The sequence below is a fragment of the Grampus griseus genome (genome assembly GCF_964374135.1).
Source record: "Grampus griseus genome assembly, chromosome: 20".
Classification (NCBI taxonomy): Eukaryota; Metazoa; Chordata; class Mammalia; order Artiodactyla; family Delphinidae; genus Grampus; species Grampus griseus.
Window position 1 is genome coordinate 1,047,584 of NC_139014.1, and position 24,213 is coordinate 1,071,796.

The following is a 24,213-nucleotide window of genomic DNA, read 5'->3' on the forward strand; positions in this document are numbered from 1 at the left end:
GTTTTCCTGCCATCACATATGCTTATATGAGCCCACAGACACCCTCAGGGGCACCCACACACTTTTGTGTCAGATAATTGAAACTTTCTGCAAAGAAAATCCTATAACCTCAATACTAAAATAGTTAATTACTTGATATTTCATGAATTAAATATTCCAGTGGATTTGGTTTTAAAATTAAAATTTAAAAAGTTTTCTGTATACCTATTCTTTTTACATCAGTATTATATTTTCATAACTTTAAATGCCATGCAGTACTTAATTTATCTTTTTACTTTAAAAGATTTTTTAACTTAAAATTTTTTAAAAATTCAGATTTATAGATAATTTTAATTCTAACTGAAGCTTCGGGGGGGGAAAAAGTTAAATTTATTCAACCAGAAGTTTGTAAGATGGTAGAAAAATCAAAGTTTCATTTTTTTATTATTTTCTTAAAATCTTTTTAGGCATCTGGTATGATTAAAGAATTAGAACAGAACATCTGTCAATTAAAACAGCAGTTACAGGAATCAGAACTTCAAAGAAAGCAGCAGTTAAAGGTGAGTCCTGTCTTTTTACACAGAATAATGGCTAAAACTCACCTCTCCTTTTCTTGGTATATACATATAAATGAGAGTCGATGAAAAAAACTCAGAAATGCAGGTAGCCATTTCTGATTCTTTTATTGCACTATATCATTTTTCATCTTATTTACTTTAACAAAAGTAGATGCTAATGGGATATAGAGTAAAAAGAACAATAATTTTAGTTTGAACAATCTACTTTTTTTGAGATTAGTTAAAAGAATAAACCTTATTTAAATATATTATTATTTTAGAATTATTTCCTCTCTTTAAATTATTATCTGCCATTCTTTATAATTTCTCTCTCTTTCTTTCACACCTTTAATTAATTAATTTATTGTTTGGGCTGCACCGCTCGGCATGTGGGATCCTAGTTCCTCAGGATCCCCCTGCGGTGGAAGTGCGGCGTCCCCTGCGGTGGAAGTGCAGCGTCCCAACCATTGGACTGCCAGGGAACTCCCTCTTTCACACCTTTTAGATCTTGCCTTTTCTCTCATGGTCAAAAAATACCAAGCACTTCTATATGATATAACTTCAAACTTATTATTTTCATGTTGATTCATTTGGTCATTTTTAAGTGATCTCCTAATTCTAAGGATCAGAAAGTTTCTCTTTCACTGTAAAGTATGTACTTTTGAGAGTGGTAACATCTTCAGATAACTAAGGTTTTATGGCCTCCAACATAAAGCTATGCATGTTTCTAGTTGTAGTTTAGAAAACTGGACAGGTAGGGCTCTCTTAATAATATGCAAGACTCAAATAAGGTTTGTCATCAAAGAGATTGATTTGTTTCATTAGATTACCAATGTTATTGACCCTAGAAGCAATTTTAAGTATAATAAAGATAAATATTTATTATTCACAGGATCAAGAAAATAAGTTTCAAATGGAGAAATGTCACTTAAAACGCACCTATGAGAAAAAGGTAATATGTTTCATGGGAAGCTATGACATTTAAAATAGCACATGAGGCAGTTAAGAATGAGGGTTGATTTTTATACAGCCGTGCATTCCAGCTCTTATTTCTGAGTGCATTTCAGTTAGCCAGTAATCAAATTTTTCTTCTTTTTCATGTTTATAAACAGCTTCTTTTTCATGTTTATAAACAGCTTCTTCAGTTTGATTTTTAATTATATCAACATTAAAACACCACTTCTCTTATATTTGAGTGAAGAGTAGTATTATGTTCACCTTTCATAATAACCTTTTGAAATTATATTTTCTTTCTGCCAGTAAAAATGTGATGTGACTGTTGGGTGTTATTTTTTTCTGTTGTATCATATGTGTAATAAGAACTCTAAGAAATTAACCAAAGAATGTGAAACAGTGAAAGCACTGTCTACTACGATCGATTAGTAAGAAATGGATTAGTCATTGTCTCTTGCGATTTAGAGCAGTGACGGTAGTGACTGTTTCTACTGGTGCATGCTGGTGTCCTTGTTACCAGTAACAACTAGGGTCACTGCCACACTGTTGACACCTTCGGTGATAAAGTATAGAATTCTATGTCTGTGACTTTCAAACTTGAGTTTTGAATTTGTTGTTTGCTGTATGACTGTAATTGAAATAGCAAAGATTTTGTTGCTGCTTTTGTAATTATTTACAGTTCTAACAGCCACCAAATTAATCCTCTTGTAAAATACCCACATAATGGAAAATGAGAAAAAAGTTACCCCTTCAACTAATTAAAATACATACAAATTAAAATTAGACAGATTTTATAGCACAAAATTGTTAAAAGATGTAATACCACATCTTATCTATGCATATCGTCACAGCAGACATGCATTAAATGCTTTCACGGGGCGAGGTATCACAACAGGCACCGGATGCAGGGTAGGGGTTGAGGGTGAACTAGCCATAGACTCTGCTCTCCAGCAGCTTAATGTCTGGGAAGAAGAAGGTTTCTGTCCTTTGGAAAAGTGAGTATTTCTTCTGATGTGCATTGACCTAAATATGTGCTCTTTAAAATTATAATTAATTTTCTTATTGTTAAAGTTTCTTTCCCCTGCAGTTTTAATACAGCTCAGTGCAAGATACTGAATATATTTCATGCCTACAAAATGATATCTGAACAGGAGGGAGAAATACTGCCTTCACTGAAATAAAGAATTTTTTCGGTTTCTACTGTTGAGCCATGCAGCTGCTTAACAATCTGACTTACCCAGAGCAGACCATGCACTGTCATAAGCCTTTCTCCCCACTGCCTGAGGCATGCACATCCTCTGGGTGTACCTGTTAGTCCTTTGTTCTTTCTTTGGGCAGATGTCTGGCTCCCCATCCATCAGGGCCACCTTCCTGGCCTCCTGCTCTGTCACACTCCGTGGTCAGCCCTCCTCCTGAGTGATGGTATCTGCTTACCTGTGAGCCCCAGAGGGTTTGGTACCAGGAGGGAGGCGCACACTGACTCATATACAAGATTGTCTTCCTACCCCAAAGTTGAGTCCTCCTGTGGGCTGTGACATACAGAGTTGGGGCTGGAGAGGCAGAGTCTCTCCTACCACAGTCTTTTCTTGGCTGTTCGGCCATTGAGTAAACTCAGGTTTCTGCACCAGCCCCTCTCCCTGATGGACACACACAAGAAACAGAATGTTAAAGCTCAGTTCATCCCTAGCCAGCCACCTTCCCCCATCCTATTCTGTTTCACTTCAGGGAGCAGACCTAAATCCTTTTAATTAGGTGTCATAACTACAGCTTTTCCCTTTCCGTGAGCTATCAAGTGGTCTCGCTTTTAAATAACGTAACTAGTTAAAGAGTGTTAATTGTTTTCAGTGTAAATAAGATGTGTTTAGAATAGCAGCCATCTGTAAAGACAAATAAGCGTAGTTGTACATATTGCATACGTTCTAACGTTGTTTGTATTGGAAGAAAATGGCGCTCAGCGTGCCACTTTTTGTTTTACAATTAATTCCATAATCTCCCCCTTTTAAATTGACATCTGTTCTTCTTTCTTTATTAAACCTGCTGTGATCTCAGCCCTTGAAGATTTGATGTCCCGTACCCCCCTCAGGGAATATCCTCTTTGACTGCTCAGAGAGCTGACATAAATCTTACCGAGCACCAGACTGTGTAACCGGATAGCCAAGTGGGATGGATAGCGCTTTTGTTTTTGTCTTAGACAGTGTTACAGGTGTGCGCATTCAGTAACTTTTGGTATAAAACTAAGTTCTGAATATCTGTTCAGGAGGAGGAAATGCCATCTGAATGACATTATTTCCTCATGCCAACAAGAAAGCAGCATCAGAGTCTAACTTGTCTTTGAGGTAAGAGAAACAGCATCAGATGCTGTCCCTGATTTGAGCACATACACATTACCTAATGGTCTTTATTGATCTCTGGTGGCTGTTACCTGCTCTTCAGATCTTTGAACATCAAACAAATAATAGGTAGTAAAACTAAATTTCATTGTTTGATGAAGTGTCCTAATCTGTTAAATCAGGAAACGGTTAGGCTGAATGATTTTACTAGCAAGGAAACACCTGCCTCCTACAAGTAACCTGTTGCCTGTTTTCCACACAGGCACCAGAGAGTTAAAAGATGGTGCTGTTTACCGAAAGACGTTCATGAGACAGATGTTAAGCACGTATATCCTAAAATGTGCTGGAATTGAAATATCTACTTATAATAATTCTGATGTAACTGTGTCACAGTTGAGATCTAAAGTCTGATGGAGTTCAAAATTATTAGGAATAGTTATTCCAGTCTTTAGTGTTTATATATAATTCTTTTAATTAGGTTAAAAAAATTTAAATTTACACAGTTCTATGTGTATTGCATAGTGTTTTCCAAGTACTACCGGCCTAATTTTCTTTAAGAGGGCAGGTGTCTTGAGTGAAGCTTTAACAAATGAAATTGTGCAGTGAAATGATTTATAGAGTTAATGGCGCGCAATGCACCGTATTTGTCATGGTGAGAAGCAGAGTGGGCAGTGTGGTTGCGAGACGCGGTGGGGCCGTCGGCTGGTCCATGCACGAGCCAGCCGCGGTTCCACGCTCTTCTTTATGCTGTGGTGTCTGCCGTCATCTGTTTCCTTGCACATAGCAAACCTCTTTCTTCTTTATACAAGCACACCTTTTTGATAACTTCTTAGGGTGCACGGGAATGAAATCTACATTTACTAAATGCTCGATAAATGTGCTTCTGGCTACCTGGCTCACTCATTTACAGCAGACGCCCGTGTTGGAGAATATATGCTGTGTCTTTGTCTATCTGGTTTGTGTTTCCATTATTTAAATTATTAAAATTCATTTTTGATGCTAACTATATAGTAGGGAAAGGATTGCAAGCAAGTCAATTTAAGGCTTATTTCCCACTGCCATTACTACATTCAGAAGCAAAGGTTGGCAGTAGCATTATTGCCATCACCCCCAGCTCTCTGGAATATAGGTAAAAACTAAAAGTATAACCCCAAGGGTCCCTTTAGCATTCAATACACATATATTCAATTAAGAACAAATAAGCAAAAAACAAACCCAGAACAGCATTTATTGACTATTCTAGTGCGGGCCAAGTGTTGTGCTGAGTGCCGAGGATATAAAAATAAATGAGAAACAGCTTTTAGCTTTGAGGAGCCACCAGCTCAGAAGCCTGTGCGTTGACACATGCATGTTTCACTCAGAGGGAAGGCTCTCATTCTCCCACCCAGATAGCCTCATTGCTGCTTTAGAAATGGTCCTAATAGTTTAGAAGCGATAAATTAGATCAAGGTGCTTGGGTAGCACAAGCCAATCAGGAAGTGGCAGCTAGAACTTGACCAAGGTTAAGATTGAATCGTGAGTGGTAAAAAGTGCTTACGAGAACTCAAAGTTCTTAGCAATTCAGGGGCCGTTTTCTGAAAGGGCAAATAGTCCACAGGGAATTCCATCATGTGGCATGCTGTATTGTGGTTTGGGGTGTTCATAATGACCTTGAATTTTCAAGAAAATGTTTGTGTATAGAGTATTTAGTCTGGGGAGGTGATGATAATTAACACTGCTGAGCATTTATCATGTTCCCAATATTGTTCTAAGAGCTTTACCTGGAGTCACTTATTAACTCATCACAGTTTTTGAAAAGCATGCTCATCCTGATTTCCGTCCTCATTTTCTAAAGAGGCGACTGAGGCACAGTGTCGAGTAGCTTGTGAAGGGGCGAAACCTGTGCAGTCTGGCTCCAGAGCTTGCGATCATAATCACCGTGTAACCCTAATAGATTTTTCTCAAAGTTGGTTCAGTTTTTGACATCTTCACCAAAGCGGGTAAATCTCAATTATGCTAGCGTGCAGAGAGTCCTGAGTCCCAGAAGAAAACCGAGCAGGAAATCGAGGGGGAACCCTGCTCGTGCAGCCAGCTGGAGGCCAGTGTGTCAGGTGCTGTTGACTTGCCAGTGGCTCTGATCGCGGGTCCTGCGAGGTTTCCACATAACGTGTGGTTTCGCCGAACCCGAGACCTAGTCTGTGGGGTGAGGGAAAACCTCCCCAAACCCTCCTGGGGATTTCCTGGGAACTGGATTTTCACTGCAGCTCTGAGGAGACCTCACTAGGGGACATGGGACAGGAGCAGCGTTATGCCCCCCGTATTTTTTTTTTTTGGTCAAGCACCAAATCTGAACAGATAATACTCTGTTTAAGAATGAGTAAGAGGAAGAAGCCAGAATGGGGTCTGTGGAAGAAATATTGTGGAGCAAAGGGAGGAGAGCGTGATACAGGCGACTCGGAGAAAGAAGTTTCTTCAAAAGAAAACATTAAGAAATTCATCAGTAGAATCCCCGAAGACATGATGTCCATGAAGGAGAAACAGGTATCATAGGGAAAGAAAAGGCTGAGGTGGAAGTGGAGGTACTCTACACCTTGGTGATCGCCATCACAGCAGCCAGTAGGCGCTTTTGATCAAATATTGTCCTGGAAAACCCCCCTCTGTCCTCACTCTTTCACTTTACAGGCAGTTTATTATTTATTTTACTAAAATACCAAAGGAGAAAAATATAAGAGAATTGTAATAGGAAAAGGCTAAAGAACATAGAATTTTTGAGCTAAATAGTTCTCTGTCCAAACCAGTAAGTAGCTAACTAAATACCGGTATTTTTGAGGAGCACTGGCTCAGGGTTTGAAAAGGTTTGTGACTGTGTGTGTGGGGGCGTGTGTGCGCGCGCTTCGTTGACTTCGTTCTTCTCACTCCTGCCCCACCTCCTGTGCCCCACCAGGCACGCAGTCCGCCTCACCTGGATTGCCGGCGGGTTGTGCTCGGGACCCCCGCCTGCTAAGTGACTTGAGCTCCCTTACCTTCCAGCTGGGCTCTGCACCCTCAGCTGTCTCCTCTGTGGGACCACAGCTGCTGTTTTACTCTCCCCTTCCCTCCAGCTGTAGCAGTTTCCTTTTCCTATTTTTAGATCCGTATAATGGGTCCATGTTAGGTATGCTTACCTGCATTTGCATACGAAGAGCTCTCTGTGAAGAGAAATATTCATTTGACCCTCATTATTCTTGCTGCCATCCCACCTGTTCAGAGGATGCCACATTTAGTAAAGAGATTCTCAGGGTGGGGGGACTTCCCCCCAAACTCAGTAGATGGTTATATAGATCATTCCCAGAAGTGGAAGACTGTTTCATCATAACCTGTATGTTTTGGGGGAATATAGACACGTTATTTATTGTATTCTCCTGTGTCTTGTTGGATTAATTTCCTTTGGTTAATATGTAATGTTAAAAATATTCAAAAGTGATTCCTCCCTTTTTGAATTTCTTACATATCAGTTGATTTTACAGGGAATCCACGTGCAGGTACATTTAAACAATGATTAACTTTGACCAGAAAATTATTACTGGGAGAATACTATTAAGATAATTCTATGGTAAATGATTATGGTTAACCAAGCCTCTATCTTGAAAAATCTAAATCTAATTTTATATTAAAAATAGATTTAAGATAACTGTTTCATTGTATTTCTCCTTTGAGTAAACTTGACTTGTCTTTTAGTAAATTTTACATCTTTGTCACGGCAGGTTCATGACTTGCAGACTGAATTTGATAAAGAAAAAGAAGATGCTCAAAAGAAAATCCATAAATTTGAGGAGGCTTTGAAGTGAGTAAAATTGTAATATAGTTAATTAAAAGAAATACTCTTATTCTAAACTGTGAGCCAAATTAAGTAACTAAAACTCAAACATTATAATATTTTTATCATAACCGTGCTGTGGTTTAGCTCGAGTCGGTTTTCTATCATCAGTCTCTATTTTCAGAATTTTATTACTAGCCGGTAAAGGAAAAATATCAGTTCAGCTGTCTTTAAACGATAGGAAGGTAAGAAAGACAACTTAGTGGTTTCAGATGCTTTCTTCCTCTCACATGAAAACAGATTTAAAAACAATAGCAACAATAAGATTTAGATCTAGGACATTTAGAAGTTCCTCTGTAGCTTTTTTGGGAGGAATTTGGGTAATGAAATGTTTCAGTTGTTATATTTAAAAATGGACTACTATACAGGCATTGTTTAGCAAAGGTTTTGTCTTATGGTACGTAAACATACACATTAAAATGTTATATTTTATTTGTCTTTTCCATTCATTTACTAAGTCGATTAGGCCCTACTTATCACTAGGTATTATCCTGCAGTTTTTAGCTGGAGAACATTGGTTTATTCAGTAACGGTTGCGTTCTCACCATGTTTCAGGCAATGCCTAATTCCTTCCTGGAGGGACCTGTATTATAGTCCAGTTGGGAAGATATTCATGCACTTTGGCAGTTACAGTCCGGAGTGATGAGAACTTTCACAGCATAGAGGTCAATAGGGTACCTGCCCCAAGAAAGTGATTTAGGAAGGGAAGCTTACTTGGGCACAGTATATCTAGCTAACTCCCAGTGAATCAGCACATTCCATTTTTTATGCTTTTCCAAACCTCCAAAGAGGAAAATTTAGAGAAAGGCCAAAAGGAATATCCAGGATCAAAGAAACCTAGTATCAAATTCTTCCTGGGAAGATTGCATAACCGGAAGTTCCCTCTCCTTCACTCTGCTTGTTAGTAAAATGTCCTGAATGGGTTGCTGAATAGGACATCTTAAAATAATCTATGTGCTGTGACATCACAGGATATCAGTTTCTTATCTATACCAGGATTGGTGCTTATTTGTTCACATCACCACGTATGAATTAGGTGAAATTAGAGGAGAACTGTAATGTCCATTAAACATTAAGCCAGATAACTGTATTTTATACCCCAACTTGAATAGTGACACAACTAGGGCATTCTTGCTTTATGCATGGGATGCCCTCCCTTTATCCCTCATTAATTCATTTTTTTTCCTCCTTAAAATGTTGATTCACAACTTTCTTCGTATATTCAACTTACCACACTTTGGTTTCTTTTTTGTTCTACCTTGTCTGTTTTTTTTTGTAATTTCTTTATACTTTTTCCATTAGCTTGTTGATGTGTATTTTATATCCATAAAGGAAGAGGTAATTCCTTCAAATAACAGGAAATCAACAAATATTTGTCTAGTACCTACAATGTCTATATACTGTATTATCATACGAAAGGAAATCGAAGGTTTAGAAACTGTAGCTCGAGACATAATCCTGTTCTTAACAATTTTATAGTCCAGGGTAGGCATTTGAAGTCCCTGGAGTGTTAGGTATCAAGTTGTTGACATAAGTGCAATTGGAATAATAAGAAAGACTGTTTGCAGTTGGAGAATTGGGAGTCGATGTGTAATACAGCATGGTCTCTTAATGTTCACCAGTGGACGGTGAAAACACCCTGAAGCCTCTGTAGTTGCTGTATGCAACATGATCTATTCAAGGCTTTAGAGGTCTTTACCAAAATACCAAATTTTACTTGGAGTTAAAAAAAGCTAGTTTAGATTGTTAATAACATTCCCCTGTGGATCTGTTTCTTCCATTCCTTGTGTAGATGATGTCTTCATTTACACTAAATGTTGGTATGACCTTAGCAATATAGCACCTGGTATAGCAGGAGCAATCTGGTCTGAAAATAGTAGCATAAGTTATTGTGTGGTCTGAACTTCAAAGTAAACAGTACAACCTGGCTGTCTTCCCAGAGGAAAATATTCTGGGGCAACTGCTACTGCTTTTCAATCTAAGAATAGTGTTAGACCCGGTTGGTCCAGAGACAATTCCATTTTTCTAAAAGACAGGTATATGATATGGAAATTTGCCATGATTATTAGCATTTTTTTTTGTAATAAAAATATGCACAAAGGTGAAAAAAATCTCACTTTTAGAATGTGGTGGTATTCATTCATTTATTCATTCATTCTTTCACTCAGTAGGGTTGTTGAATGTATAGTGGAGGATGTCAGAGAGCTGGAATTAACATGTGAATTAATGTACATATAAATACCTGATAAGTGGATCCAACTCAATCTTTGGTTTAGAGCTCAAGTTGATACTTCAGACCCTGTTGGTATTTAAGAGGGACACTGATTTGAAGTTAGCACTCACTGTAAATGTTAACTCCTAAAGCTAATTTGCCTACTTGTTACTGTTTTTCAGAAAAATAAGAACAGTTTAATTAATATTACTGTCCTACTACTTACAATTTTTATTCTACACATATCCTAAACAGTTTTTTGCTTCCTGTTTCATTTTTGTTGCAGAAAATATTTTAATAACCTCCAGTAACTGAAAATTATCTGAAACTATAACTGTAAATGGTATGAATTTTTTTTTTTTTTTTTGCGGTACGCGGGCCTCTCACTGCTGTGGCCTCTCCCGTTGCGGAGCACAGGCTCTGGACGCGCAGGCTCAGTGGCCATGGCTCACGGGCCCAGCCGCTCCGCGGCAATGTGGGATCTTCCCGGACCGGGGCACGAACCCGCGTCCCCTGCATCGGCAGGCGGACTCTCAGCCACTGCGCCGACAGGGAAGCCCAATGGTATGAATTTTGTGTGTTCATTTTTCAAAGATAGGTAATTAAAGTAAATGGGAAACGTAGTACTGAATGGAAAATTACCATAGGTAATAAAATAACTTGGTGTAACTCTCTGAAGGACTAACACTGAAAAAGTATGTTATTTTTTTGGAGGAGTTAAAACCTATGAACAACAGATGTAGATAGTATAGATTTGGTTTATCCCTTTTTTGATATTTTTATGTTTACCAAATTTGACTTCTAAGTTTTTGGTGCTATAAAACTAATAAAGCATTGTTCTGAGATATTGTATAAATTGACTATTTTAAAGCATTCAATGAGACATTCCAAAGTCATCTTTTTGTAAAATATTTATTTATTTTTATTTTATTTATTTTTGGCTGCATTGGGTGTTTGTTGCTGCGCGCAGGCTTTCTCTAGCTGTGGCGAGCGGGGGCTACTCTTCGTTGTGGTACGCGGGCTTCTCATTGCTGTGGCTTCTCGTTGTGGAGCATGGGCTCTAGGCACGTGGACTTCAGTAGTTGTGGCACGTGGGCTTCCGTAATTGTGGCTCACTGTCTTCAGTAGTTGTGGCTCGTAGGCTCTAGAGCTCAGGCTCAGTAGTTGTGGCACATGGGCTTAGTTGCTCTGCGGCATGTGGGATATTCCCGGATCAGAGCTCAAACCCATGTCCCCTGCATTGGCAGGTGGATCCTTAAGCACTGCACCACCAGGGAAGCGTCATCTTTTTGACTGATACCTTTTTCAAACTCCTCTCTGGCAGTAAAATACAAAACTGTCTTGAAACATTTATTCCGATCCATTTTAACTTTTTTGTATTGTCAATTGTAAACATCATAAATATTTCTACTCTGACACTAATATATATAAGCTTTCTGTTTTTCAGTTAGTACTGAAAGTGAGTAGTGGTAATTTCACTAGAACATGTTACAAAATCAGTCTTTAGATGATATGATTATGAATGACCCTACAGGAGGCAAGCCCTTGTTTAACTAAAACATATTCTTTCTGTTGTAGTTGCTAACATATACATGTACATGTATACATGACTGTGTCTGAATGTATCCACCACAAATAAAACTTTTACTGGGTTTAAAAAAATACAGAGAGATGAGGCAAATTTAAATCTGGGCTGTAACCTCAGGCCAGACGCTTTCATGTTACTAAAACAAACAAACATGCATTTTTGGTAATAGGAGGTGTCTCATGAAAACTGGATATCTCATGAGTCCCCTTTTAAATCATTATCTTGAATTTTTGTCACAATTACTTTATAACCCTGAAACATATGTTTAGCTGACTTTTTGCCAATTTATATAATACACAAAATGTAGATATATGAGATATTTGATTATATAAATATTTAGAAATGTCTGTTAAGTTGGCTCTCATTTAGACTTTGCTGTCAATAAATATAAGGAAAAGTGAAACAGTGGCTTCTTGTACCCTTACAGTTTTTAAAAATAACTTTTTAAAGCTAGGTAATAGAGTTCCATGGTTTGAAATATGAAAGATAGGAAAAATGAGCATACAGGGAAAAGTCCCCTTCCGTAGGAGCCCTCTCGCTATACATTTTTCCTCTTGGGAAGGAGCAGTGTTACCAATTCCCTGTGTATCCTTTCATATGGAAGCATTGATACTCTTTCCCCACTATCTCTTCCCCTTATGTGCTACCTATATCCTGATATTTTTCACTTAACGTATCTTGGAGGTTATTTCATGTAAGGACAGAAAGAGCTTCCCCATTCTGTTTTATGTATTTGATGTACTTTATTTCACTAATTCTTTATTGATGAACACATGATGAAAATGTTTCCATTTTTCTCCTAGTACATACATGGTTTGATTTTAACATTTAAATCTGTGACCCATTTGGAATGTATCCAGTGTAGGTTGTGAGAGATGGATCCTGTTGCTTTTGCTTTTTGTTAAGTGGTTACCCAGTCATTTCAACATCATTAATTTAATGACCTAGCCTTTCCCTCTTCAGAGTTCTGCTACAGAACCTTTATCATTGGACTTGGGTCTAGAATTTTGGTTCTGTTTGAGAGATCTGAAAATGCTTGTGCCAGTCCCATACTCTGTTGATTTCCACTGTTTAAAGGTAATGTTTAGTGTCTAGTCAGACTGCTTATCCTGTCACCTGTGCTTTTTCAGAATCTTCCTTTTTTTCTTGTCTATATTTTTCCGTTGGAGATTTATAATTAGCTTGTCTAGTTAAAAAAGAAAAACCATTAGTCTTTTGTTAATGTTGCTGAACAGATACAGTTCAACAAAGGAAGAACTGACGTCTTTTAATGTTGAATCTTTCCACACACAACATGATACGCCTCCCTTTGTTCAGCTCTGCCTCCATGTCACTCTACAGCCAGATCCTGCTTTTGAAACAGACAGTTTGCAAGGAATTTGTGTTACTTAACTATCACAAGTTGGTTCTTTTATATTAAGTGTGTATTTTGACTGTCTATTAGGGTATGTGTTATGCAGCTTAAAATACGTAGGGAGTTGTATGTTCTGGGTTTGACGTTTCATACAGTTTGGGATGTGGATTTTAAACTCTGTACTTTTGGTCATACTGTTTATTTTTGAATGAAGAATGTAAAACTCTTGCAGATATCACTTGTTTCGTTTATACTTCTGTAGCCATTTAATACCTTAATATGTCATTTTAATCAAACTCATTTATTAATTCCTCCCAACATCTATTTTGTTCTAGGAACTTTGTTGGTACTGAGTATAAAGTGCCTGAGAAAGCAGACAAGGCCTCTGCTGTGGCCATAGTACGTGGCTGCACAGCTTTCGTGTTGAATGCCCCACCGTGTCAGTGTATCAGTGCAGGACACTGGGTGTTGGTCCCCACAGAGCGCAGGGCACTTCCACAGAGACCCTGGGTGGCGGTCGGTGTGTTTTCCCTGCTTCACTTGGTAACATGAGATATTCTTGATTTTATTTTATTTACTTTAGTGTAAAATAAGTATTTTGCCTCCTATTGAACAACGCATTGTTGGGATGCGTTGTAGTAGACATTTTGGGGCTTCCCTGGTGGCGCAGTGGTTGAGAGCCCGCCTGCCGATGCAGGGGACGTGGGTTCGTGCCCCGGTCTGGGAAGATCCCACGTGCCGCGGAGTAGCTGGGCCCGTGAGCCATGGCCGTTGAGCCTGCGCGTCCGGAGCCTATGCTCTGCAACGGGAGAGGCCATGGCAGTGAGAGGCCCGCGTACCGCAAAAAAAAACAGACAAAAAATAGACATTTTGTAATGTGGAAAAAAAAAAAATGAAGTGTTCCAGTCACTGTTTCAGGAGTTACGATAGTAATTTATAGGAAGTCCAGAAGCAGTCTGCTTAACCTTCTGTGTCCATAACATCCTTTTTAAAGCTCAGTCGCCTAAGGGCCTCCTCATCATCTTACTGCTCACATGGCTCTCCCTCAGCTGGTTACCATCGACTCAGATGTTCAAAGTGCACCATGTTCCTCCTCTGAGTAATTTTTTTCTCTATTCCTGTATGCAGAATGAAAATCAGTGTTTTTTCTTCCAGAGGCTGACCTAATAGAATGTCTTCAAAGCTACTCAACTTTTCCTTTTGGAGAAAAAAAATCTTAGGGATTTAAATACAAAGTCTTATTTTCATCATGGAATTTCTATACAGAATTTTTTAGAATGCTACTGATTTTTTATAGTTCTGATTCCAAATAGCACTGTGAGTTTTAAATGCTTCCAGGATCATATCATTAAAATAATGGGTGAATACAGGAAAAGTAAATAACAGTAATGTTTTTTTTCATTTTTATTAAACTTTTTATTTTGAAATAATTTTAGGTTAACATGCAATTGTAAGAAATAATACAAAGAGATCTTGTGTACACTGTATCCAGTTTCCGCATTGGTAACAGCTTGAAACTCTGTAGTACACTATCATGACTAGGAAAGTGACATTGACATAATTAACCCATCTTGTTCAGATTTCCTTGGTTTTACATGTACTCATCTATGTGCTTGCACGTGTGTGCATGTGTGTGTGTGTGCTTGGTTCTATGCAATTTTATCAGAGTTGTTTACTGGTATATCCAACATCACAGTTCTGTCACAACGAAGATCCCTTGTATTGCCCTTTTATAAACATAACCGTATCCTTCCTACCCTCTCCCCATCTTGACCTTCCTGTCTTGAGATTCACTGACTAATTGTAATTTGTTCTCAATCTCTATTTTCTTCAATTAAAAAAAAATGTTATGCAAAAGAATCATATATAGGGAATCACACAGTATGTAACCCCTTGGGATTGACTTTTATCATTGAGCAAGTTCTCCTGAGATTCATGGAAGTCATTGTGTGTATCAGTTGTTTACATCTTTTTATTGCCTAATAAGCAATTGTATGCATACAGCATTTTTTTGTTTGTATGTTTTGTTTCTGTTTGTTTAGTTTTTACCAGTAAACCACTGAAGAATATTGGATGTTTTTATTTTCTATTATGAATAAAGCTGCTATGAAGATTGTGTACACGTGAACATGTGTTTTCATTCCTCTGGGATAAATGCCCAGGAGTGGAATTGCTGAATTGTATAGAAACTGCATGTTTAGTTTTATAAGAAACTGCCAAACTGTGTTTTGGCTGCTGTGCCGTTGTATTTTCCCATTGGTGATGTATGAGTGACCCTGCTGCTCTGCATCCTTACCAGCTTTAATGTTGTCACTATTTTTTTTTTTTAACATCTTTATTGGAGTATAATTGCTTTACAGTGGTGTGTTAGTTTCTGCTGTATAACAAAATGAATCAGCTATATGTATGTATATATATCCCCATATCTCCTCCCTCTTGCGTCTCCCTCCCACCCTCCCTATCCCACCCCTCTAGGTGGTCACAGAGCACCGAGCTGATCTCCCTGTGCTATGCGGCTGCTTCCCACTAGCTATCTGTTTTACATTTGGTAGTGTATATATGTCCATGCCACTCTCTCACTTCGTCCCAGCTTACCCTTCCCCCTCCCCATGTCCTCAAGTCCATTCTCTACGTCAATAACAGTAATTTTTATTAGAGTTTATTTCAGCAAGTAAATAGTTCCTGTACTTATAATACATAGTTACAGTGAACTTATTACAAGAAACAACATAAAATATCTGTCTTTATTTCTAAAACAGACTGAAATGGTTTACAGTATAAGCAAATGTTAACATATAATTGAAATTAAAATCTATCATAAGCATGTAAAGAAGGGTGGATATTGTTGTACCAGAAATAAAATTATTTCTAATTTAAATACTAAATTTAGTATTTAAATTCTAAATTTCCCTTGACCTGAACTCTTTCAGGTGGTTTTGGGAGACATTTGAGTTTAGTGTACGTTAAGAGAATGGACTCTGGATCCACTTATCACGGGTCCAAATTCCAGCTCAAATCACTAGCTGTGTGACTTTGGGCATGGTGCTCAATCTGTGTGATTAGTATTTACAACTGTAACATGAGGATAATAATAATATCTTCCTCCTAAGGTTGTTAGGAGACTTAGAATGTTTAATACAAAGCACTTCAAACAGTGTTTGTTGTATATGTATATTAGCACTTATTATTTTATTTCTCTTTATCTTATAAAGGATACAAACAAGTTCGTCAGAAGAAGTAATCTTTTCCTGGCACAGTGTTTTTTTTTAACAGCTTTATTGAGATTTAATTATCACCCCATAGAATTTACTCAGTTTAAGCATGCAGCTCACTGATTTTTAGTAAATTTAGAGTTGTGCAATGATCACCATAGTTCAATTTTAGAACATTTCCATCATCCCAAAAAGATCCCTCATGGCACCAAATTTTAGAAGGAAATTATCATGATTGATTTTTTTCTGACCAAAAGGAATAAGTAATAAGGGACAGGATCTTCAATAGTTATTTTGCAGAAAATGCTAAATGGCCACTTCTCATTCTGACCCTCAATGAAAGCTGAAATCATAATATTAAGATGTGTTTTGGCATTTTGTGGAGACCTGAGCTAATGTAGCCCTGATACGTTGCTTCCAAATTGACTGTCTGATGTTTTAACTTTGATACAAGGATGAATTTGAAAACAGATTCTGTGTGTGCGTGCACACGCACGTGTGTGTGTGTAAATGTGCTGAAAGGGGCCTGGAAATACATATATGCCAAAGTGTTGGGGTGATATCCATGTTTTCCTCTTTATATTTCTGTATAGTTTGAATCTTCTCCAGTAAGAATATTGTATGTTACTTTGGTATCTTAAAACAATAGTAAAGACAAAAGAAACCAGTAAAGATTTTCGAAGGAAGAATGACGAACATTGATGATGGTTATCTTTAGTTGGTGAGCATATGGGATTTAAAAACATCCTCTACATTTTACATATTCTACAGTAACTGAGCCCAGCAACCCCTCAGAGTCTTGAGAAGTTTCAGCTTGTCTCAAATCACTGAGCACCGGGTGGGGCAGCCTGTGAACTCAGACAGTTTCTGGAAATACCTGAACTCTAATTATTTTGGGGTTTTGACCAGAAAAACCTTTTATGTATTTCTTATAATAAATGGATAGGTGGGAAGGTTGATATTCCATTTTTTTTTAACAGGTGAGAATTTTTCTCACCTAGAATGGAAGGACACCCTGGCACAGCATTTTAGGGGAGGGTGTTAGGAGGTCAGTAGAGTACAGACTACAAAACACAGCTTTCTAGTAAGTGTAGAATTAGGATATTTTAAATGAAAATACAAGGTATTTTCCATGAAAGGTAGGTTATATTACATTTTAAATGTGCTTTATGTTTTCTGACTGTGGAAATTCGCATGAAATTCACAGATTCGTTTTCCACATTTATCAGTCTGTTTTTGTAAACTTGAATCTGATTTTAGCACATATATGTTGATTCCTACTGTCAGAGCAGGTTACTGTGCACTGGTTACCAATCCCAAGAGAGTAAAGCACTGTGCACTGGTTACTGATTCCTGGGGAGGACTCCAACTATTGAAACCGCACAGGACCCTGTGAGGCTCCTGGGCACAGAAGCCTTTCTGTCCCCTGTTTGTTGCTTGTAGGGAATAGACTCCAGCCTCCATGACCTTCCCTAGCCCCAAAGGGCAGATTCGAAGAGTTGCTTATCAGGGAAGGGAGGGGATGCAGAGACAAGGGAGAAGCAGTCAAGAAACAATGGTGCAGCCTTGGGGCAGGTCCTGGTTCCCCCTCAAGGGATGCACACAACAGTATCTTTAACCTCTTCTGCATAACTAAAACCCCAACCAAATGGAAGATGTTCCAGAGAAAAAGTCACAGTTTGATAACCTTGAAGCTCATCAGGAGACCACCTGAGACCAGATTAAAGGAGCGCAGGCCCTGCACACACCCTGATCCTTATCAGAAACCCCGCCCTTGAACCATTGCTATAAAACTCCTCACCAATCCCCCTGGGTTGGGACACACAGTACTTCAGGGCACGAGCCCGCTGTGTCCCCCCTTTGCCTGGCAAAGGAATAAAGCTGTTTTCTACTTCACCCAAAACTCTATCTCTGAGATTCGATTTGACACCGGTGCACAGAGGCCAAGTTTTCGGCATGACTATCTGGAGGAAAGCCAAGATCATCACGATGCCAGGCACCAGGAATAGAAGCGCAGATGTTTCTGCCAACAGCATCTTAGTACTGGAGTCACCAGGAACACACTGCAGTCCAGCACTGAATGGAACAAGCTTCACTTACACAGAAGGAGGCAGAGAAGATCAGCTTCCGTGGTGGGTGTCCGTCCCCGGGGCACTGGGTCTCTCCTGTCCGCTAACACAAGACACAGGGCAGTTTTCCTGCCCCTCCTGTGCTCCCTAGAGAGACTCCGTCCCCTCCCTGTGAGGACGGAAAACAGTGGGGTTGGACAGGTGCCCTGTGGTGTACACACTTCAAGCCCAGACAAAAGAGCTTTCTTTGAGCTGAAGGGAAGGATATTCCTGCACGAGGCGATCGGCCCAGCACAGACTTTGTGGGCTCTTTATCTCAGACAGGAAGCCTTCCGGCCTGAGGCCCATCCTTACGTGGCTGAGTGGCTTTGGAGGACTGCATGCAGGAGACTGCCTTGCCTGACCCCGAGGTAGCCTAGGATTTCAAGGTGCCTGAGCTGTTCTTTAGGGAGATTATCCTGGCAGGAATGAGGATGTCATCAGCTTGAGTAACAAGCAACAGGAAGCAGGAAAATAAGGAAGATGAGGCTACAGTAATAGTCCCTGTAAGAGACAGTGGACCCTGTGAAGGTGGCAAGTCAGTGATGAAGAGAGTAATTGCAGCCTCCAGGAAAACAGCCTCTCTGGAAGCACTGTCTCATCTCAGCACCTTTATTTCATTCAGAGTCAGAATCAACTTTCACAAGTAATTTCCAAGGTATATACTGATGGAAGAGCTACACACACTGTTTTATATTTTTATTCCATGTGGAAGTAACTTAAGATTGTTGACTAAAAGGAAACATGAAATATTAATACTGAATTTTTAAATACTGTTTCATGATTTCAGATGATTCCAATTTAAAGATTCTTACTTATTATTAAATATAATTAAATAACGCTGCAGTGAACATGGGAATGCAGATACGTTTTTGAGTTAGGGTTTTTGTTTCATTTGCACATATTTCTAGAAGTAGAATTGCTGGATCATATGATTCTATTTTGAAATTTTTTTCAGGATCCTTCATACCGTTTTCCCATAATTCAGCTGTTATTTCTTTAAATATGCTTTCTACTCCCTTCTCCCAATTTTCTCCTTCTGAAACTCCAGTAATTCACAAATGGGTTCTTTTTTTTTTTAAACATCTTTATTGGAGTATAATTCCTTTACAATCGTTTGTTAGTTTCTGCTTTATAACAAAGTGAATCAGCTATACATATATCCCCATATCTCCTCCCTCTTGTGTCTCCTCCCTCCCACCTTCCCTATCCCACCCGTCTAGGTGGTCACAAAGCACCAAGCTGATCTCCCTGTGCTATGCGGCTGCTTCCCACTAGCTATCTATTTTACATTTAGTGGTATATATAAGTCCATGCCAACTTGAGTGATTTTTGATAGTTTGTGCTTTGGGGGTAATTTGTTTCATCCAAAATGTAGAATTTATGGGCAAATATTGTTGATAATATTTGCTTATTATCCTTTTAATGTCTTTAGGGATTATAGTGATGTCTCTTCTTTCATTACTAATATTTGTAGTTTGTATCTTTTTTGCTCTCTGACAGTCTGGCCAGAGGTTTGTCAACTTTATTGATATTTTCAGAGAATCAGCTTTTGGTTTCATTGATCATTCTCTGTTAATTTTCTGTTTTCAACGTCATTGATTTCTTCTCTTTGTTTTCTTCACACACATGCACACACTGTATTTTATTTTTACAAGAGATAAATAAACTGACACCAAGCATTGTAAATGGATGACCACAACAAAAGCAGCAACGATTGCAATTACCAAACACAAAACACACTCACAGCATGTCATAATGTTGACATTCAGTCCAGTAATCCTCCAATGTAACAGCTCCTTTACTTTGCAGTGAAATTTCATTTGTATACTTTTTGCCTCTGAGTCCTTGTGGGATTTTTTTTTTTATTCAAACAAAGTCACAAAAATTATAATCATCCTCATCAGTTCACTCAGTCCCATGTAATTATTTTTTCATCTTGATCTTTTGTTAGCACATTTATGAGTTCATCAGTTTTCCATTAGAGTTCTGAAAATGCTTATTCATTCAGTTCAGCAGTATAGTCAGTTACCAGAAACCTGTACTTGTCAGAGTCTTTTCCATGAATTCCTTGAAGATGAAACCCTTTTATTTATTTATTTTGTGGTACGCGGGCCTCTCACTGTTGTGGCCCCTCCCATTGCGGAGCACAGGCCCTGGACACACAGGCTCAGCGGCCATGGCTCACGGGCTCAGCCGCTCCATGGCATGTGGGATCCTCCCGGACCGGGACACGAACCCGCATCCCCTGCATCGGCAGGCGGACTCTCAAACACTGCGCCACCAGGGAAGCCCTGAAACCCTTTTATAGGAACATATTTGCAAAGCATCAGAGTACACCCAGAACTGTCTGTAAATGACAAAAGACTTAAAAATGACCACGGTTAAAGATTTGATGAAAGTTCATAATAATGCAATTGACAAGGAAATTTAGTTATTTCTGAGATATACATTTTAAAGTAATAACTAGAATTATGACTTACAACATTATACCAGAACATACAAGATTTTTAGAAATTTCATGTAATGTCTGAAACATTTATATTAACATATTTCCATACAATTAACCCAAAGAAAGTTTAGTGTTAGTTGGGTTTTTTTGTTATTGTTGTTTGCTTGTTTATACTGCAGGTTCTTATTAGTCATCCGTTTTATACACATCAGTGTGTACATGTCAATCCCAATCGCCCAATTCATCACACCACCACCACCACCACCCCGCGGTTTTCCCCCCTTGTTGTCCATACACAAATGAGTTCTTCTGATGGTATTTCATAGCCCGTGTAGGCTTTCCTCACTCTTTTTCCTTTGTTCATCTCTCCTCTGACTGGGTAGTTTCAAAGTTCCTGTCTTCTATCCCACAGATTCTTCTGCTTGATTCATTCTGCTGTTGATGCTCTGTATTGCATTTTTTATTTCATTCACTGTATCCTTAAACTCCAGAATCTTTTTTTTTTTTTAACATCTTTATTGGAGTATAATTGCTTTACAATGGTCTGTTAGTTTCTGCTTTATAACAAAGTGAATCAGTTATACATATACATATGTTCCCATATCCCTTCCCTCTTGCGTCTCTCTCCCTCCCACCCTCCCTATCCCACCCATCCAGGTGGTCACAAAGCACCGAGCTGATCTCCCTGTGCTATGCGCCTGCTTCCCACTAGCTATCTGTTTTACGTTTGGTAGTGTATATATGTCCATGCCACTCTCTCGCTTTGTCACAGCTTACCCTTCCCCCTCCCAGTATGCTCAAGTCCATTCTCTAGTAGGTCTGTGTCTTTATTCCCGTCTTACCCCTAGGTTCTTCATGACATTTTTTTTCTTAAATTCCATATATATATGTTAGCATACGGTATTTGTCTTTCTCTTTCTGACTTACTTCACTCTGTATGACAGACTCTAGGTCCATCCACCTCATTACAAATAGCTCAATTTCGTTTCTTTTTATGGCTGAGTAATATTCCATTGTGTATATGTGCCACATCTTCTTTATCCATTCATCCAATGATGGACACTTAGGTTGTTTCCATCTCCGGGCTATTGTAAATAGAGCTGCAGTGAACATTTTGGTACAAGACTCTTTTTGAATTATGGTTTTCTCAGGGTATGTGCCCAGTAGTGGGACTGCTGGGTCATATGGTAGTTCTATTTTTAGTTTTCTAAGGAACCTCCGTACTGTTCTCCATAGTGGCTGTACCAATTCACATTCCCACCAGCAGTGCAAGAGTGTTCCCTTTTCTCCATACCCTCTCCAGCATTTATTGTTTCTAGATTTTTTGATGATGGCCATTCTGACTGGTGTGAGATGATATCTCATTGTAGTTTTGATTTGCATTTCTCTAATGATTAATGATGTTGAGCATTCTTTCATGTGTTTGTTGGCAGTCTGTATATCTTCTTCGGAGAAATGTCTATTTAGGTCTTCTGCCCATTTTTGGATTGGGTTGTTTGTTTTTTTGTCATTGAGCTACATGAGCTGCTTGTAAATTTTGGAGATTAATCTTTTGTCAGTTGCTTCATTTGCAAATAGTTTCTCCCATTCTGAGGGTTGTCTTTTGGTCTTATTTATGGTTTCCTTTGCTGTGCAAAAGCTTTGAAGTTTCATTAGGTCCCATTTGTTTATTTTTGTTTTTGTTACCATTTCTCTAGGAGGTGGGTCAAAAAGGATCTTGCTGTGATCTGTGTCATAGAGTGTTCTGCCTATGTTTTCCTCCAAGAGTTTGATAGTTTCTGGCCTTACATTTAGGTCTTTAATCTATTTTGAGCTTATTTTTGTGTATGGTGTTAGGGAGTGTTCTAATCTCATACTTTTACATGTACCTGTCCAGTTTTCCCAGCACCACTTATTGAAGAGGCTGTATTTTCTCCACTGTATATTCTTGCCTCCTTTATCAAAGATAAGGTGACCATATGTGCGTGGGTATATCTCTGGGCTTTCTATCCTGTTCCATTGATCTATATTTCTGGTTTTGTGCCAGTACCATACTGTCTTGATTACTGTAGATTTGTAGTATAGTCTGAAGTTAGGGAGCCTGATTCCTCCAGCTCCATTTTTTGTTCTCAAGATTGCTTTGGCTATTCAGGGCCTTTTGTGTTTCCATACAAATTGTGAAATTTTTTGTTCTAGTTCTGTGAAAAATGCCATTGGTAGTTTGATAGGGATTGCATTGAATCTGTAGATTGCTTTGGGGAGTAGAGTCATTTTCACGATGTTGATTCTTCCAATCCAAGAACATGGTATATCTCTCCATCTACTTGTATCATCTTTAATTTCTTTCATCAGTGTCTTATAATTTTCTGCATACAGGTTTTTTGTCTCCTTAGGTAGGTTTATTTCTAGGTGTTTTATTCTTTTTGTTGCAATGGTAAATGGGAGTGTTTTCTTGATTTCACTTTCAGATTTTTCATCCTTAGTGTATAGGAATGCCAGAGATTTCTGTGCATTAATTTTGTATCCTGCAACTTTACCACATTCATTGATTAGCTCTAGTAGTTTTCTGGTAGCATCTTTAGGATTCTCTATGTATAGTATCATGTCATCTGCAAACAGTGACAGCTTTACTTCTTCTTTTCCAATTTGGATTCCTTATATTTCTTTTTCTTCTCTGATTGCTGTGGCTAAAACTTCCAAAACTATGTTGAATAAGAGTGGTGAGAGTGGACAACCTTGTCTTGTTCCTGATCTTAGTGGAAATGCTTTCAGTTTTTCACCATTGAGGATGATGTTGGATGTGGGTATGCCATATATGGCCTTTATTATGTTGAGGAAAGTTCCCTCTATGCCTACTTTATGCAGGGTTTTTATCATAAATGGGTGTTGAATTTTGTCGAAAGCTTTCTCTGCATCTATTGAGATGATCATATGGTTTTTCTCCTTCAATTTGTTAATATGGTGTATCATGTTGATTGATTTGCGTATATTGAAGAATCCTTGCATTCCTGGAATATACCCCACTTGATCATGGTGTATGATCCTTTTAATGTGCTGTTGGATTCTGTTTGCTAGTATTTTGTTTAGGATTTTTGCATCTATGTTTATCAGTGATATTGGCCTGTAGTTTTCTTTCTTTGTGACATCCTTGTCTGGTTTCGGTATCAGGGTGATGGTGGCCTCGTAGAATGAGTTTGGGAGTGTTCCTCCCTCTGCTATATTTTGGAAGAAGTTGGGAAGGATAGCTGTTAGCTCTTCTCTAAATGTTTGATAGAATTCGCCTGTGAAGCTGTCTGGTCCTGAGCTTTTGTTTGTTGGAAGATTTTTAATCACAGTTTCAATTTCAGTGCTTGTGATCGATCTGTTCATATTTTCTGTTTCTTCCTGATTCAGTGTTGGCAGGTTGTGCATTTCTAAGAATTTGTCCATTTCTTCCAGGTTGTCTATTTTATTGGCATAGAGTTGCTTGTAGTAATCTCTCATGATCTTTTGTATTTCTACAGTGTCAGTTGTTACTTCTCCTTTTTCATTTCTAATTCTGTTGATTTGAATCTTCTCCCTTTTTATCTTGATGAGTCTGGCTAATGGTTTATCAATTTTGTTTATCTTCTCAAAGAACCAGCCTTTAGTTTTATTGATCTTTGCTATTGTTT

General features: G+C 38.5%; 1 protein-coding gene across 3 annotated transcripts in view; it reads left to right on the plus strand.

Annotated features, from left to right (window-relative positions):
• CEP112 (centrosomal protein 112) overlaps positions 1–24,213 on the plus strand; it is a 418,975-nt gene that overhangs the window by 103,169 nt on the left and 291,593 nt on the right. For all 3 annotated transcript variants that reach the window (XM_082679947.1, XM_082679948.1, XM_082679949.1), the window contains 3 exons: positions 447–539; positions 1,429–1,488; positions 7,543–7,622. In XM_082679947.1, coding sequence (XP_082536073.1) covers positions 447–539; positions 1,429–1,488; positions 7,543–7,622 — 233 coding nt within the window. The remainder of the gene's footprint in view (positions 1–446; positions 540–1,428; positions 1,489–7,542; positions 7,623–24,213) is intronic.